The sequence below is a fragment of the Calonectris borealis genome, chromosome 2, assembly GCF_964195595.1.
Source record: "Calonectris borealis chromosome 2, bCalBor7.hap1.2, whole genome shotgun sequence".
Classification (NCBI taxonomy): Eukaryota; Metazoa; Chordata; class Aves; order Procellariiformes; family Procellariidae; genus Calonectris; species Calonectris borealis.
The window spans coordinates 73966512-73984556 of record NC_134313.1 but is presented as its reverse complement, the minus strand read 5'-3'; the positions used below and the strand labels follow the sequence as shown (position 1 = coordinate 73984556).

Below are 18045 nucleotides of genomic sequence, written 5' to 3'. Positions count from 1 at the left end.
CCAAAAATCTATATTTATGTTAGATTTCCACAGAGTGGCATCAAGCAGAGCCTTCTTGGGGTTTGGCTTTTCAGCTAGTACTTCCAACAAATACAAGACTGTCAAAATGTAAGCAAATGCAAAGCCATTATGTGTATCTTAAAACCTCAGGAAAGTGTCCCCACATGGTCAGAACCCTTGCAACCTGCTGCTAAAGCAAAGTAAATCATGAAGTACGCTGTGAAACCTTCCATCATGATAGTCTTCTATTATTTGCATGATACTTCCACCATAAACTCTGATACAATAATATAATGTGATATATTAAATATAATGTCTGTTATATTAAATATGTAAAATAAAACTAATACTAATAGATTACTATAATCTTATATTTAAATTACTGGCAAATTGATATTATTGGTATCATATTGACATGCTTGTTGACTACTGATAGAATTTTTTTTTGCTTCTATTACTACTATTAAATGCATTTTACAGCTTCAGCCTTGGTTAACGGCAGGCTCTCAAGAAAATAATAATGTTAAAAACCATTGTAAGTGAAAGTCTAAATCCACCCACATGTGACCCCAGCCCTTCCTCACTGTCAGGGAGTCAGTACCAGGTCTGTGAGCCAAGGGAAAACCATGGGAAATACAAACTGGGCAGGAGTAGTGGAAGACACATGTTGCTCAGCATCTTGATACCTTCCCATTCCTCACTCCAACGCTCCCTGCTGGCCACATGCAGCCAGAATTACGGAGCAGAGAAAACAGCCTGCATCTCAGCTAAGACTCCATTAGAAAGATTTAGAGGAAGAGCAAGTGAGTAGCTTTGTTTGCAAGACAACGGAATCCCAGTGAACACGTTAGAATAATAACTTCTTGTTACTCACCTAAGTGAAAGAGCAGCATAATCCAGACAGGGACAGAGATTGCTTTTAAGTAACGTTCAGTGCTTATATTCCACTTGAATGAAACCATCAGCAGGTAACCAACTACCAACGTCCATATCTTTAAGAAAGAGATACACAGAGGTATGTATACATACACGAGTACAACACAGCTATATTTTGATGTTTGTGTAAACACACACATGCACGCACCCCTAACTGCTATATCGAGAGAACTGAAGTCAGGTTCTAATTCTTTAAGAAGTCTACATTTCAGAACTGTCAATTAATTACAGGAGTTTTTGCTCCATGTAAGAGAAACGTAAAGTTTGTGCGAAGTGTAAGGACAGGCCAGACGCGCCTTTGGTCTGCGTTCAGTATGGTTCTAATGTGAGGGGGTTTACACGCTTTGCTGGACATCAATCCTGAAGGAAGATGTTTTTGCAGCTGAGACCAAGCAATTACTCTGGAACTACCACTGAAAGGTGAGAACCTAAATGAAACAGGGTCATCAGTGGCACCAGTGGGGCCACAGGGAGACGGAGCCAGCAGAGCACCACTCATTCCAGCACAGAGCAGCTTGCCAGCTTCTGTGATCCAGTCCAAAGAGACAAAGGGGGTTTTAAGCCAAAGATAGCCATCAGGAAGCACAACAAAAACTGCTGTGCCTCAGCAGTGTCGGTCCACAAAACAGTCATGCCTTTAAATGACTTGTGACACGTAATTTTATCAAATATTTAACTAAAAACACTGAAGAGACAGAAAAATGTCTGTGACAATGTATCAAGAGGCAAATGTGGTCATTTTGGTTTTGCTGCTTCTAACTCTGCCTAACTTTTGCTGCCTACAACTCTGCTCATCGGATAAGTCACAATAAAGCATTCTAGTCAAGAATCTTGAGATGAAGCATTTGAGTTTGAAAATGCTAAAAAAAAGAAAGCAGAAACCAGAAGAGGCAACAAGAGGTGAAAAGCTGCTACTCAGCAGAATACGTGAAATAAAAGAGGTATGAAAACCTGTAAAAATAAAAACTCAGTGCTGCATTCTTAAAAAAAAAAATTAAAAAAAAGAATTTGACTGGCCCAAAGTCAATAAACATTCCCTATCCATAACCAGTTAAGGACACTTTCAAATTTACACTGATAAATCCATAAATCCTAACAAAGTTTAAACAGAACTTCTATTAACAGCATCTGCTGAATCAGACATCACTGTAAGAAGTAAGAATGCACTGGCAGAGACACAAAACAAGCAATTAGACAGAACACACCAAAAGAGCTTTCGTCTCTTTATTCTGCACTGCATGACTCATGCTGCAGAGGCAACAGTCCCTGTGAAAGGTAGGTTTGTGTAACTACTCCCATGTACCTAACTGGTGTAGAGGAAATCTTAATTGGACTGAATTCAGCAGACAAGTAGTGACGGACCCCGTTAACTTCAGAAGGAACCTCATACGCACAAGCTAATCTAAAATCGCTTAAAAAATGTGAACAAATGTATACCCTTTTCATTCTAATCTTTCTCATCAAAGCTGATCAGCCCAACTTTTCACTGCTATCTATCTCTAGTTTTGCATCAACAGAGCTGCATAATGCTTATGGCCAAATGTGGACTCAAGACAAATGTCTTAAAACTAACATAACTCTTAGACATTAAGACTAAAGTCATGAACAAAACAAAAAAATAAAAATTTGATCTGACATGCATGGCAGCACTCCTTTAACAGTATAGGTTCGTAACATAAACTCACTCACAAGGCATATTACAGCACAACTGTAATTGCAAGAGATAAGTCAGCATGAAGATGGTATCCTACTCCCTAACATCAGCCACGCAGCATCTTCGTATGATAAATTTGCCTTGATGCTGGAATTTTTTCTCTTTAGCTTTTAAATTTAATGATAAATTACAAATAGGAGACTCAGTAAGTTCAAGGAATTAAACTTTCTGATTAAAAATATGCCAAAAGTAGGAAGCCAACAGGGCATAAGCCTATGTTTAACAGCCAACAAAGCAAAACATGTTGCACTGCTTTTAGCCATGCATGTAGCTGAACTAAAAGCTAGCATTTCAGAGTTTAGGATTCAATAATTTTCTGTGTTCTAAGTTACAATAATTCACCAATTCTCATTTCTAAAAGCTTAGCAAATGACCCAAGTAAAAGTATTTCTTATTTCTATTGAAGGAGGGAAATAGCTTATTTTAAAATAAACACGTAATCTTGTTTTGGAGACCAAACAATAACAATTCTGAAGCCCTGTAAAAAACCTATGTAGTCAATTGACTAGTGCAAGAGGTTTAATTTTAGTGACACCATGGAGTAATCGGTTCCTTATCGGTTAATGTTACAGCCATGCACTTCCCTACGCTGCAAGAAATACACTGCATGGGAACTAGGGTAGCCTACTTCACTAACTTGGGTAGCTTACTTCCAACAATTCACAGCTGAAAGCGACTGACAAAGCAAATTAACTTAAAACGACATGGACTAGGATTTCATCCCATACTAACTCGGCAACAGCCTGCTTTTTTTTTTCCCCCTTAACCCTTTAAATGCATGTTATGTAACATTTCCCACTGTTTTTCTGAATGGTCTCCAAAGGTTTTGGCTAAAAGAGCGTGAGAATACTAATAGCCTCTTTACTGTTACATGTCCATCTCAACAACTGACACCATGGAAATGAAGAATTAAAGATACTGCCTACTTTCATTAAAATTAAGCTACTGAAACTATTGCACTGAAACTAGAATGGATACAAATTCCATGCTAAACCAAAATGCCTATAAATTTGATTTATAAGGGTATACAGCTAACCAGGTAACTAATACACACACTTCAGATAGAATCATAGAATCATAAAGGTTGGAAAAGACTCCTAAAATCATCGAGTCCAACCATCAACCCAACACCACCATGCCCACTAAACCATGTCCCTAAGCGCCACATCCACACGTCTTTTAAATACTTCCAGGGGTGGAGACTCAACCCCTTCCCTGGGCAGCCTGTTCCAAGGCCTGACCACTCTTTCAGTAAAGAAATTTCTCCTAATGGCCAATCTAAACCGCCCTTGGCACAACTTGAGGCCATTTCCTCTTGTCCTATCGCCAGTTACTTGGCAGAAGAGACCAACACCCACCTCGCTACAGCCTCCTTTCAGGGAGTGGTAGAGCGCGATGAGGTCTCCCCTCAGCCTCCTCTTCTCCAGGCTAAACAACCCCAGTTCCCTCAGCCGCTCCTCATAAGACTTGTGCTCCAGGCCCTTCACCAGCTTCGTTGCCCTTCTCTGGACACGCTCCAGCACCTCCATGTCCTTCTTGTAGTGAGGGGCCCAAAAGTGAACACAGTATTCGAGGTGCGGCCTCACCAGTGCCGAGTACAGGGGCACGATCACCTCCCTGCTCCCGCTGGCCACACTATTTCTGATACAGGCCAGGATGCCGTTGGCCTTCTTGGCCACCTGGGCACACTGACGGCTCATGTTCAGCCGGCTGTCAACCAGCACCCCCAGGTCCTTTTCCTCCAGGCAGCTTTCCAGCCACTCTTCCCCAAGCTGTAGCGTTGCCTGGGGTTGTTGTGGCCGAAGTGCAGGACCCGGCACTTGGCCCTGTCGAACCTCATACAACTGGCCTCAGCCCATCGATCCAGCCTGTCCAGGTCCCTCTGCAGAGCCTTCCTACCCTCCAGCAGATCAACACTCCCGCCCAACTTGGTGTCATCTGTAAACTTACTGAGGGAGCACGCAACCCCCTCATCCAGATCGTTGATAAAGATACTGAACAAGACTGGCCCCAAAACTGAGCCCTGGGGAACGCCGCTCGTGACCGGCCGCCAACTGGATTTAACTCCGTTCACCACAACTCTCCGGGCTCGGCCGTCCAGCCAGTTTTTCACCCAGCGAAGAGTGCACCTGTCTAGGCCGTGAGCCGCCAGCTTCTCTAGGAGAATGCTGTGGGAGACAGTGTCAAAGGCTTTACTGAAGTCCAGGCAGACCACATCCACAGCCTTTCCCTCATCCACGAGGTGGGTCACCTGCTCATAGAAGGAGATCAGGTTAGTCAAGCAGGACCTGCCTTCCATGAACCCGTGCTGGCTGGGCCTGATCCCCTGGTTGTCCCGGACAAGGCTTGTGAGCGCCCTCAGGACGAACCACTCCATGATCTTCCCTGGCACCGAGGTCAGGCTGACCGGCCTGTAGTTCCCCGGATCCTCCTTCCGGCCCTTCTTGTAGATGGGCGTCACACTGGCGAGCCTCCAGTCGTCTGGGACCTCCCCTGTTAACCAGGACTGCTGGTAAATGATGGAGAGTGGCTTGGCAAGCTCCTTCGCCAGCTCCCTCAGTACCCTCGGGTGGATCCCATCCGGCCCCATAGACTTGTGAGCATCCAGGTGGCGTAGCAGGTCGTTAACTGCTTCCTCTGGGATTATGGGGGGTTTATCCTGCTCGCTGTCCCTGTCTTCCAGCTCAGGGGGCTGAGTAGCCTGAGGATAACTGCTCTGACTACTAAAGACTGAGGCAAAGAACGCGTTAAGTACCTCAGCCCTATCCTCGTCCTTGGTGGCAACGTTCCCCCCCGCATCCAGTAGAGGATGGAGATTCTCCTTGGCTCTCCTTTTGTCATTAATATACTTGTAAAAGCATTTTTTGTTGTCTCTCACGACAGTGGCCAGGTTGAGTTCTAGCTGGGCTTTTGCCTTTCTAATTTCCTCTCTGCACGACCTAACGAGATCCCTGTACTCTTCTTGAGTTGCCTACCCCTTCTTCCAAAGGTGATAAACTCTCCTTTTTTTCCTGAGTCCCAGCCAGAGCTCCCCATTCAGCCAGGCCGGTCGTCTTCCCCGCCCGTTCTTCTTATGGCACATGGGGACAGCCTGCTCCTGCGCCTTTAAGACTTCCTTCTTGAAGAACGTCCAGCCTTCCTGGACCCCTTTGCCCTTCAGGATTGTCTCCCAAGGGACCCTCTCGACCAGTGTCCTGAGCAAGCCAAAGTCCGCCCTCGGGAAGTCCATGGTAGCGGTTTTGCTGGCCCCCCTCTTTACTTCACTAAGTATTGAGAATTCTATCATTTCACGGTCGCTAAGCCCAAGCCGGCCTCCGACCACCACATCTCCCACCAGTCCTTCTCTCTTTGTGAACAAGAGGTCAAGCGAGGCACCTCCCCTGGTGGGCTCGCTTTCTAGCTGCGTCAGGAAGTTATCCTCCACACACTCCAGGAACCTCCTCGACTGTTTCCTCTCTGCCGTGTGGTATTTCCAGCAGACATCCGGAAAGTTGAAGTCCCCCACGAGAACAAGGGCTAGATATTGCAGAATGCATTAGCTACCATAAACTACTCATTTATCAAGCTTAAGTCAGTTGCAGATGCCTAACTTTCACCACGTACTCTGAGATTTTAAAAGCCTATTCAGTCACAATATCTACAGACATGCACAACTCCCATATATCAGAATTTTAGGATGGTTTAATCCTGTAAGCTTTCCTCCTTCTTCCTTCCCTTGCTTACCTTGATTGTCTGAACAGACAGCAAAGACCCCATTTCTCACATATCCTTCGCATTTTGTAGCAGTCCTCACAAATGGAACAAAACGTTCTTTTGCCTTTACACATAGAAAAGTAAAATTGCCTGCTTCCCAGAATAAACAGCTGTAAGACTGCAGCGCAACTTCTTGGATTTCAGCATCCACTTTTGAGTTACAGGGGTAAATTTAAAAGGTCGGAGTTAGAGACATTTAGGCAAGTCTGAAGGGCTTCAGTCCTCTTTAAATTGCCAATTGGAAGCAAAATTACACTATAAAAGACGCAGCTTTTATGTTAAGCTCGAGCATCTGCTTCAATGTTTTGATTTTTCTTTTAAATTTCAGTGTTGGAAAGTCTAGGATTTATCAGCATGACCATATCAGCAATGTTACTGAAAATCTGTTTCCAGTTCCAGTTAAAGTTGAGAGAATTTGAAATTCTGAGACACTCTTTTGGCTTTGGCATCATTTTTCAATGAGAACGAACTCTTTCTTACTACTCAACTCTTGACAACGTTTATATTGAGGAGCAAAATTCTTTATTTACACAGTTCATTCCCTTTTTTCCCCTATCAGCAAGTTAATCTCTACGGGAGAGGTTTTACAGATCAGCTCATTTAATAGCTCACTGCTACTGAAAGCGGCAGTTCATTCTTTCCCACTGCCAGTCACGCAGCCCCACCTCTTCTGCACACCAGCGTCAATGTTCATCCAGTCAGCTCAAGCTCCCTAAGCTGATAAAAAACTCTCAGGAAAAAAAACCAAGAGTTTATAATCTAATGCGGTTATAGCTAAACAGGCTCACAGAGCTAAGACAGGCACTGACAACAGGGCAACTGAAGCACGTGTCAGAATTGGGATAAGCAAGAACAGCTCCTCACTGGGAACGACTCAGCCTTCCTCAGAACGTTGCCCCAACAACTTGACATCCAGCAGTGAACACATTTCCTACCTGCTTCATGTAAACCACCCCACGGTAAACACAACAGTGAAGACTGAGTAGAGTAACCAAAAGTTACTTCTTTTGATATATGCCCTGCCAACCTTCTAAAAGTTTCCAGTTTTTAACAAGTCAGTTCCTACCAAATGGCATGTTTGAACTCTCATTTTCTATTTGTAGCTCTACCATCTCCCTTTACCATTTCAAAGTATTGGGTTTTTTTCCAGGCTGCTCTTTTCTACTTGGAAATCATACAGCAAAGTTTTTTAGGGTTTGTTTTGGTTTGGGATTTTTAAAATTCATATTTAAATTTAAAGCTGTTCGATAAAACTATGGAAAATAGGAAACTGTTTGAATTGGAACCAGTTTGTTTCAGGGTTAGGACAAAAAAAAAAATCCTAACTATCTCACCTCTTCCCTTTAACATTTAAAAATAAAATTTTCATTTGGAAATAGAGATTTTCATTAGTTTTTCTTAAAATAGGAAATCCTTAAAACATTGACCAAATACTCACATGGCACTTCTGTAAATTTTTAAAACAGTGCTGCACTGAGTGAAGCTGGCTGAAGAAGTGATCTTATGACAGCAGTTCATTATTCCTACCTCTTCCTCCTCAGTGGCGATGCAGGCTGGCGAAGGAAAATGAACCTATCACAAAAGCTGAGCAGAATAGTGTTGGACTTGAAAAATGAAGCAACACAAGGCATTAAATGAATCGCTAAAAGCCAAACTGTGTTTGCCATTATGAACACCACAATGTTTTCTTTATCTGTCTGTTCATTTGAAAGTGGTTTTCTAAACAGTAGATAATAAGGAGGCAGGTGAGGAATTATGAAAATGTCACTTCAATTCCAGTTTTCAGAATCAAAATTAATTCCATGTGGCTTTACTGTATTTTCCACAGTACACAAAAGGAAATACCCTACAATGTGCAGATTTTGGCAGAATGAAGAAAGTGTAATTGCCCTTCATTTAGCATGGAGACAGTCTTTGCCAAATAGATACAAAACCAAAATAACCCAAAACCAACTAATCACACATATAATACTATTGCCCACCTCAGAGCAAACTCAACCCTTCCCTTCACTAAGGAAGCCGTCATTTACCTAAGCAGGTAAATGACATCCTGATTTTTTTTCCTAAGTGAACACAAGTAAGCATAAACCTGACTGTGTTATTCCTTGTCCTAAGCCCAAAGGACTAGAACAGCATACCAGGTCTGTTTCTTCTAGAACCCCCAACTGTGACACATATCCATGTAGATATGTTTGGCATTAAACACACACAGACTGCTAAACCACGTGAAATAGAAGCCTGGCATTTAGCGAGACTACCGCTTTTTGAAGGGACAAAATTATGAACTTGTAACTAGAATCCTGGGGCAGGGGGGGAACTGACCATCAAAATCAACACTGCCACACATGGGTTAAAAGTATTTTCAATGTGTCCTGCAACATCTCCTACTCTGTGAATTTAAGAAAATCCATTACATCCAAGACATCCAGAAGACTGCAGCTATGGATGTTGAAAATGCTCCTCCTTTGTATTAAGACAGGAAAAGTGAACTAGAAGTTATTTATGAGAAACTCCGTTAATAAAAATGCTATTCAGAAATCAAACTTTTCAAGATTCACTGTGAAAAGAGGTTTTTCCCGGCAAACAGAGCACCACTCCTCTGACATGCTTCAGGATAACACTCTCACAAGAGATGGCTCCTCAACATACACAACTTCTAAACCTTCTTGCTTTATTATAGAGAACACAGTTAAAATTTTGCTGGACAGTTCCATAACAATCATTCCTTTCCGAAGTGGTAGGAAAAGAAGTATCACTGTGTTCAAATAATACATATAAATATCAAAAAATAACTAACTTTATGTAGCATATATCATTAGGCTCAAGGCTAGTGTCAGCTTAGTGCCTGGGGCTGCAGTTCATGCATGTAAATCTAAACAAGCTCCTAAGCCTTTTCAAGAAAGGTACCTCACAGCAGGTTCTCCCAAAACTGAGTGTGGTGTGGAAGGGAAAAACAAAGATGGAAAAGAAAACACCATCGACATCTCAGTCTTTCCCTGCCCCTCCCCATCCTGTTTTTAAATAGGCCACATGTGGTCTCTACACAGTTGATCTCTACCATGTTGTGAAAACAAATCAAAAACTGTGGTTTTGGTAAGATGGGTTTACAGTCAGTATCTGGCTGTATGACTTATAAGTCATAATACCAAATAATGAAAGGATTATTATAAACAGCAGAAAGAATTCTTAAGGGCTTTTCCAGGTGTGAGTTTTTGTTTGTTTGGGGTTTTTTGGGTTTTTTTTTTGTTGTTGGTTTTTTGTTGTTGTTGTTTTGTTTGTTTTTTATGCTGGGCAAGTTTTAGAAACCTGCAAGCCTGCTCTAAGAAGAAAGGGAGGAACAAAAAAACCCCTACCTGAAACACTCAGGAAATAGGAATTATATGCAACTCAAAAATCAGAACTGTGTTTTTCTCATTTATAGTTATTCCAACATTATAGTCAAACTTTCCTTTGCTAGAAGAGAAATTACCCCATGACAAAACATAGATGCTTTTTCACCTCCACAGGTGAAATAGCACTGTGGAAGCCAAGCATCTTGGAACCTGTGACCCAAAACGTTTGCCAAGAAGCATGTCTGAGAACTTCAGTCTGCAGGGGTTACTTTAGGGACTGCTGACATCTAGTGCCAACACAATTGGAGGTGTCCCTGGTGGATGTCTTTGATAGCTTCCCTGACAGGGAGCAGACAGTCGACGGGCCAAACCAGACAACACCTACTTTGACAATATTCCAAGGTAGGGGTCATGGCAAATGGTGTTTACAGATTTGCCCAGCACTGTAGTGAGGAAAGGATTGATTAAGTCCTCTAACTGCATGCCAACCGCTAGAACAACATGCATTGTACCTAGTACAGTCAGAGATACAAAAATACACTGACACACACACACGAGTACACAGTTCTGACCCTGACCAATAACTTGTGACAAACCAAGGAAGAAAGACCGGCCATTGGAGAAAGATTTTGACAGCTCTGTAACCAAGTTCACTCCAGAGAATTCTGCCAGTTATGACTATATCAGATTTAATTTATTAAGATGAACTTCAATGTACAGCAGCTGTATAATTCATTTCATCTGCCAGGATCTACAAACTATCTTCTAAATAAATATGAGCATGTGAACCCTGCTGAAAAACAAACAGAATATACAACCAATAGCTGGCATTTCCTGTATATTACTCTAAGTGTAAAATGTCAGGCTAAAGGAGTTTGAACTCTTGCCACAAAGCAGAAGAATTTCCTATACCTTAGATACAGTGCTGGATACAAGCATACAGCCTACAAAACTAGGACAACAAGGCAGTCCAAGATTAGTCTTCAGAAGGTATGCTAACTGCAATAACATGCTGAAATTGCCATAGCATAGGAACATGTAAGGGTATATTCAAGTCTGCTATGGGACAAACTCTCCCCCTTTTCACAAAAAGAAGATAAAGAAAAACATTTCCCTTCCCTATTATGTGTAACTGAAGTTCATGTAGAGTACGTTCTCTACGTAAGACTTCTGCAAACAACCCATAGAGAAGGCTGGAGTCAGAGCAAGGAACTCATCTGGAATTTATAACCAGCTCCCAGCTTTAAGGGCCAGCAGCATACTACATTTCTTGAGCAAGCTTCTTCAAAGAAGATGCAGGAACCATAAAGCGCAAGGGGAAAGAAAAGGAGATGGTGGGAACAAGATACCTGAAGACTAGCCTAAGATCTTGGACTTGTTCTTCAAATGCAGTGTTTTGCAATCACCTATCAAATGTTCCTATCATGCAGGTATCTAGGATTCCTAATTCCTAAATTGCAGGTGTGACTTAAGAGCCACAGACAGGAATACAGTAATTTCCAAATCTTCACTCATCAACACCATGAATGGCCTTCCCAGGTTTGAGGACAATAGTACAAGAAAGTTCTGTAACATACTGGTGCCAAGATACAGTTTACTATGGCATTATCACATGCACTTGCTGCATTTGGAGAACACTTTTTTCTGGCACAGAAGAGAATTTCTGTCTCTGTATCATGGCCTAGTAGATATCATAAAAATACCTTTAGTTAGAGAACATCAAATTGGTATCCCAACAACCCATAATTGTTCTGAGTCAAATTCTAATGATAGGCATCTTCTCACTTCTCTAGTACAGCAGAGGGATTCAGAAAGGGAGAAGACAACCGTGCATGTTCTTCCTTTGTGTAAGCAGCAGCGCTGTCCAGGTGGGGCAAAGCTCCAAATAAGAATAAATACACTGTACACCTCTGCAGTCCAAGGCAGAATGGTCGGTGGCTAAAGCACAGACATTCGTAGTTCACAAGATTAAAATTACCATAAACAAATGTACTATGCTAGTCAGGTTCTGGTCTCACATTTAAAACAAGCCATGTTTGCTCGTCTCTTTTATGCTTTTAATAAATGATTTATATGTCACATTCTTGGCAAGAAAGTATTTCTTGCCGTCTAAGCAGAAAACTTACTTATTTTATGTTAATTAAGTTATTCCGTAACAAAGTATTTCAGAACACAGAAATCTAGATTGGCTTAGTGGGCTGCTAAAAGAAACAGTGCAAGAAATGAAATTACCATTACTTTTGCTTATCTCACAGAGTATCTACAAACAAAAATAGTTGCAATCTTCATGCAAGATAACATACAGAAGGAAATGTGGAGGATTCAGATCCCAGAGAAAACCAGTACAATGGAGCAAACTGACCCGTAATATCCAAAATTCCTGTGCAGCTAACAAGCAGAATGTACACATGCAAACAGAACCCTGCAATATAACATGGCAATTAAATGGCTTTAAAATGCTTAACTGAAGTTAGAGCAGATACTATTAACTCATCCAGCTCAAGGCTCCTCAGCAGCATGGATAAAAGTAACTTATCTTGCTACAGCTCTGAGATAATACAAATCAGGTAACAGCAAAATTCAAAAAACTGTATAGTTTTATAGTAAAGTGTATAGATGATGCCAGGCTGAACTGAGGTTATTTACAAAGAGAAGCTCCACAGCTGCTTTCTCATATATAGGCCCCAGAAAGAGACATAGGCAGCTTGCTTAGCAAGCTACAGCAACCGGTTTGCTTAAGGAAGTCCATGGTCAGTTATTTTGACATGAATCCAAAATCTTCCCAGGGAACTCAAGTCAGAAATGTTCTGACTATCTTTTGCCCAGTTAAAATCCTAGAGCACTTCAATGAATACAAGTGTCATATCAGAAACACTGATGCAAAACAAAAGTATCAGACACTGCTAAACAAAATTGCACTGAGCATGCACAGACATCCAGCAGTGCATTACAACCACAGTTATGAGGTTGAATCAGTGCAACTTAGAATCATAGAATCATAGAATCATACAGGTTGGAAAAGACCTCTAAGATCATCGTGTCCAACCGTCAACCCAACACCACCATGCCCACTACACCATGTCCCTAAGGGCCTCATCTACACGTCTTTTAAATACCTCCAGGGATGGTGACTCCACCACTTCCCTGGGCAGCCTGTTCCAAGGCCTGACCACTCTTTCAGTAAAGAAATTTTTCCTAATGTTCAATCTAAACCTCCCTTGGCACAACTTGAGGCCATTTCCTCTTGTCCTATCACTAGTTACTTGGGAGAAGAGACCAACACCCACCTCGCTACACCCTCCTTTCAGGTAGTTGTAGAGTGCGATGAGGTCTCCCCTCAGCCTCCTCTTCTCCAGGCTAAACAACCCCAGTTCCCTCAGCCGCTCCTCATAAGACTTGTGCTCCAGGCCCTTCACCAGCTTCGTTGCCCTCCTCTGGACGCGCTCCAGCACCTCCATGTCCTTCTTGTAGTGAGGGGCCCAAAACTGAACACAGTATTCGAGGTGCGGCCTCACCAGTGCCGAGTACAGGGGCACGATCACCTCCCTATTCCTGCTGGCCACACTATTTCTGATACAGGCCAGGATGCCGTTGGCCTTCTTGGCCACCTGAGCACACTGCCGGCTCATGTTCAGCCGGCTGTCAGCCAGCACCCCCAGGTCCTTTTCCTCTGGGCAGCTTTCCAGCCACTCTTCCCCAAGCCTGTAGCGTTGCCTGGGGTTGTTGTGTCCGAAGTGCAGGACCCGGCACTTGGCTTTGTTGAATCTCATACAGTTGGCCTCGGCCCATCGATCCAGCCTGTCCAGGTCCCTCTGCAGAGCCTTCCTACCCTCCAGCAGATCAACACTCCCGCCCAACTTGGTGTCGTCTGCAAACTTACTGAGGGAGCACTCGATCCCCTCGTCCAGATCATTGATGAAGATATTGAACAGGACCGGCCCCAAAACTGAGCCCTGGGGAACACCGCTCGTGACCGGCCGCCAACTGGATTTAACTCCGTTCACCACAACTCTCTGGGCTCGGCCGTCCAGCCAGTTTTTTACCCAGCGAAGAGTGTACCTGTCTAGGCCGTGAGCCGCCAGCTTCTCTAGGAGAATGCTGTGGGAGACAGTGTCAAAGGCCTTACTGAAGTCCAAGTAGACCACATCCACTGCCTTTCCCTCATCCACTAGGCGGGTCACCTGGTCATAGAAGGAGATCAGGTTGGTCAAGCAGGACCTGCCTTCCATGAACCCGTGCTGGCTGGGCCTGATCCCCTGGTTGTCCCGGACATGGCTCGTGAGCACCCTCAAAACCAACCGCTCCATGATCTTCCCCGGCACCGAGGTCAGGCTGACCGGCCTGTAGTTCCCCGGATCCTCCTTCCGGCCCTTTTTGTAGATGGGAGTCACATTGGCGAGCCTCCAGTCGTCCGGGACTTCCCCAGTTAACCAGGACTGCTGGTAAATGATGGAGAGCGGCTCGGCAAGCTCCTCCGCCAGCTCCCTCAGAACCCTCGGGTGGATCCCATCCGGCCCCATAGACTTGTGAACATCCAGGTGGCATAGCAGGTCATGAACTTCATCCTCTTGAATTATGGGGGGTTTATCCTGCTTGTCGTCCCTGTCTTCCAGCTCAGGGGGCTGAGTACCCTGAGGATAACCATTCTGACTACTAAAGACTGAGGCAAAGAAGGCGTTGAGTACCTCAGCCTTTTCCTCATCCTTGGTGGCAACGTTCCCCCCCGCATCCAATAGAGGATGGAGATTCTCCTTGGCTCTCCTTTTGTCATTAACATACTTATAAAAGCATTTTTTGTTGTCTCTCACGACAGTGGCCAGGTGGAGTTCTAGCTGGGCTTTTGCCTTTCTAATTTCCTCTCTGCACGACCTAACGCGATCCCTGTACTCTTCCTGAGTTGCCTGACCCTTCCTCCACAAGTGATAAACTCTCCTTTTTTCCCTGAGTCCCAGCCAGAGCTCCCCGTTCAGCCAGGCCGGTCGCCTTCCCCGCCCGCACTTCTTGCGGCACATGGGGACAGCCCGCTCCTGCGCCTTTAAGACTTCCTTCTTGAAGAACGTCCAGCCTTCCTGGACCCCTTTGCCCTTCAGGACCGTCTCCCAAGGGATCCTCTCGACCAGTGTCCTGAGCAGGCCAAAGTCCGCCCGCCGGAAGTCCATGGTAGCGGTTTTGCTGGCCCCCCTCTTTACTTCACCAAGTATCGAGAATTCTACCATTTCATGGTCGCTAAGCCCAAGCCGACCTCCGACCACCACATCTCCCACCAGCCCTTCTCTGTTCGTGAACAGCAGGTCAAGCGAGGCATCTCCCCTGGTGGGCTCGCTTACCAGCTGCGTCAGGAAGTTATCCTCCACACACTCCAGGAACCTCCTCGACTGTTTCCTCTCTGCCGTGTGGTATTTCCAGCAGACATCCGGAAAGTTGAAGTCCCCCACAAGAACAAGGGCTAGCGACTGGGAGACTTCTGCCAGCCTCTGGTAGAATATTTCGTCTGCCTCCTTTAGTACCCTTATATTTACCCAGTGTAAGTACAGCTTAATTAACCAAGTTTGAGTAAAGGATTGGACTTAGCCAAGTCAGTTAGAGTAGCAGTATCGCTAATTTGTTAAAAATAAAACACATAGGCCAATGCAAAGGAAAATCTTAAGCTTATCAAGTAAATTGTGTGGCAACTAATCAAAACTTTCCATCAGTACCAAGCCATGCTTAGATTCTTCCTCCACTCAGCTGAAGGTAAAGATGGTTGTATCTTGCCTCTTTACAAAAAGAGAAAGATTGTCTCTGTCTGTCTATCTACTCAGTCTTAATTATACTTCTGCGGACAAAACAGACCAGAAACACATCTCCCCTGTCGTTTTCCAGCATATGACAACACTTCAGAATAGAAAGCCAAGAAAATCTCTTCTTCTAATGTTTACCTTCGAGAGACAAAACACATTCTCCAGTCCATCCTATTCACACTAGAAATAGTTCAAAATATCCTTCGTCAGTACATTCAAGAGAACTATTACTTTTTTGTTTCTGGTATACATCTCCAAAGTTGTGTTTGAGATATCAGCATGCACTGGCTCCACCAAAGGAATAAAAAACAGTATTCAAAGAACACTGTAATTCAAAATCAGAAGCCTGGACAAGCTCGTTATTGTTATTTATTTTTTCTTGGGAGTTTCTCTGTTGCATAAGATGATCAGTTTTATCTCCACATATACCCCCATTAAACCAACTGTCTATGTCATTTCCCACCCAAGGTGGGGGGTGTTGTTTTGTTTGTTTTTTTTTTAAAAAAACAGAGCAGCTTAAAAGAAGTCTTTGACGCTAAGCAATCTGAACATGCCAATCATACATCAGTGTTTAATAACAGTACAACTTACTGATCTTCTGTGCATTCACATATCCATTTACTTCAGACATGTAGTATTTTTTGCACTTTCAGTTCAATGTTTATAACTAATAAAGTGAAAATGAGTTCTGCCAGAGGTTTTAACTAGCCTGCCTACTGAAGACAACACAGGGAAAAGTAGTCCCCCAGAATCTTTATTACCATAAGTAAAATCTGCAAGTTAAATAAACAGCTTTACTTTTTAACGTTCAAACTGAGTTTGCACCGTCTGATACTTTAAGACGACAAAAAAAAGTCAGCACACTGGGAAACGAGCCTTTCGATGCCCCCCAAGTCCCGTGCAGAGCTGAACTGCTATTTCACAACCCTTAACACACAGCTCACAGCTCAGCAGAGTCGATGTTTGCCCAAGACCTCACTTGAGTTACCTTGGACTTAACAGCATCTCAAAACTGGGCCACGACTGAACTACGGACACGAAATACCGACAGAGAAAACGTATCTGCTTCTGCTGCACCCACTCGGTTACACAGAGCACCTCTCCCTGCCGTGGGTTACAACGGGACATTTTTTAGAGCTATTTTACATACGGTTTTTACAGCCAAGGCGAGGTTTGCCCTACGCCACGGCGATGCCGTGACGGCCGGTGGTTTGCCCCGGGCACCGCCCCGCGCCCCGCCACGCCGCGCCCACAGTCACACCCACGTGCTGCGAGCAGAGTTTCTGCGTCTTTTAGCGTAAAACAAACAAACAAACAAACAAAAGGCTGCGGCGACTTCAAACGATATGAAACGTTTGGGTCCCCAACCTTCCCGCCCGCCCCCCGCCGCTGCCGCGCAACAAGTGAGATGGCGGCCGGCGCTGCGCCCCAGCCCGCGCGCCGCAACCGCCCACCAGGGCAGCCCAACGGCCGCCGCCAGGCAGGCAGGCAGGCAGGGCGACCGCCACGGCCCGCCGGAAGCGGGAGGGAGGCGAGATCCAGATTCCTCCCCTCCCCGGTGGGCCGCGCACCTCCGAGGCGAGGACGGGGGGGAACCGGCGCCCGCCGCACCCCCGGGGGAACTCGGCCACCCCCGAAGCCCCTTCCCGCCCGAGGCGGGCACTCACCCACTGGCTGCTGAAGTAGTCCAGCCCCTGGCAAATGAGGCAGGCGGCTTGGGCCAGCAGCACCTGCACGCCCAGGGAGCTGCCCAGGCAGTAGAGCCCGTAGAGCAGCGGCCCCCCGGCGCCCAGGAGCAGCAGGAGCCGCCGCCGCCGCAGCACCTGCTCGCCCAGCGCCTCCACGCCGTAGTTGGCGAAGCAGATGGGGAGGAGGAGGGCGGCCAGCAGGACGGGCGTGCGGGAGCGGTGCAGGCGGCCGAGCCAGCGGCGGCCCAGCGCCGTCAGGGAGCTCTTGAAGGGGTGCAGGAAGGTGCCGCAGAGCACAGCCCAGAGCAGCGGCCGCAGGAAGGCCTCCAGGATGAAGTAGACCAGGACGGCGGCCCCGCAGCACAGCCCCGCGAACAGCAGCGCCCCGGTGTTGTAGAAGGCCTGCTTGATCGGCTTCTCCAACCGCGGCAGCGACATCCCCGCCGCCCCGCCCGGGCCGCCCAGCGGCAGCCGCGGCATGGCCGCCGCTGCGCCCTCCGCCCCGGCGGCACCCCCGCTGGGGGAGCCGCCCGGCCGCCGCCTCTGCGCCGGAGAGCCCGGAGGGGCCGGGGCCGCCGGGGTCTCTCCGCTGTCAGCCATGGCGCCCGCCCCTTCCCGCGCAGCGCCGGGCACGGCCGCGGCTCCGGCCGCCGCTGGCAGGGGGCGACGCGCCGCTGCCGCCACAGGCGAGGGCGCGGAGAGACGGGCGGCGCTGTCGGGGGGTGTAGTGCCGCCGCGCGGCTCCGGGCACGGGCGTGCGCCCAGCCCGGCGGGGAAGGGGAGTTGTCGGCTGGGAAGGGTGCTGGGAAATGTAGTTCCGCGCCGGGAGAGCCGGCGGCCGC

General features: G+C 46.0%; 1 protein-coding gene across 1 annotated transcript in view; it reads right to left on the bottom strand.

Annotated features, from left to right (window-relative positions):
- The window catches only part of TMEM245 (transmembrane protein 245), a 139945-nt gene extending 122142 nt beyond the window's left edge, over positions 1 to 17803 (bottom strand). The window contains exons 1-2 of the mRNA XM_075142350.1: positions 17183 to 17803; positions 875 to 992 (exon numbers count right to left, since the gene is read on the bottom strand). Of these exons, the coding sequence (XP_074998451.1) occupies positions 875 to 992; positions 17183 to 17803 (739 nt within the window). The remainder of the gene's footprint in view (positions 1 to 874; positions 993 to 17182) is intronic.
- Between the last annotated feature and the right edge of the window lie 242 nt (positions 17804 to 18045).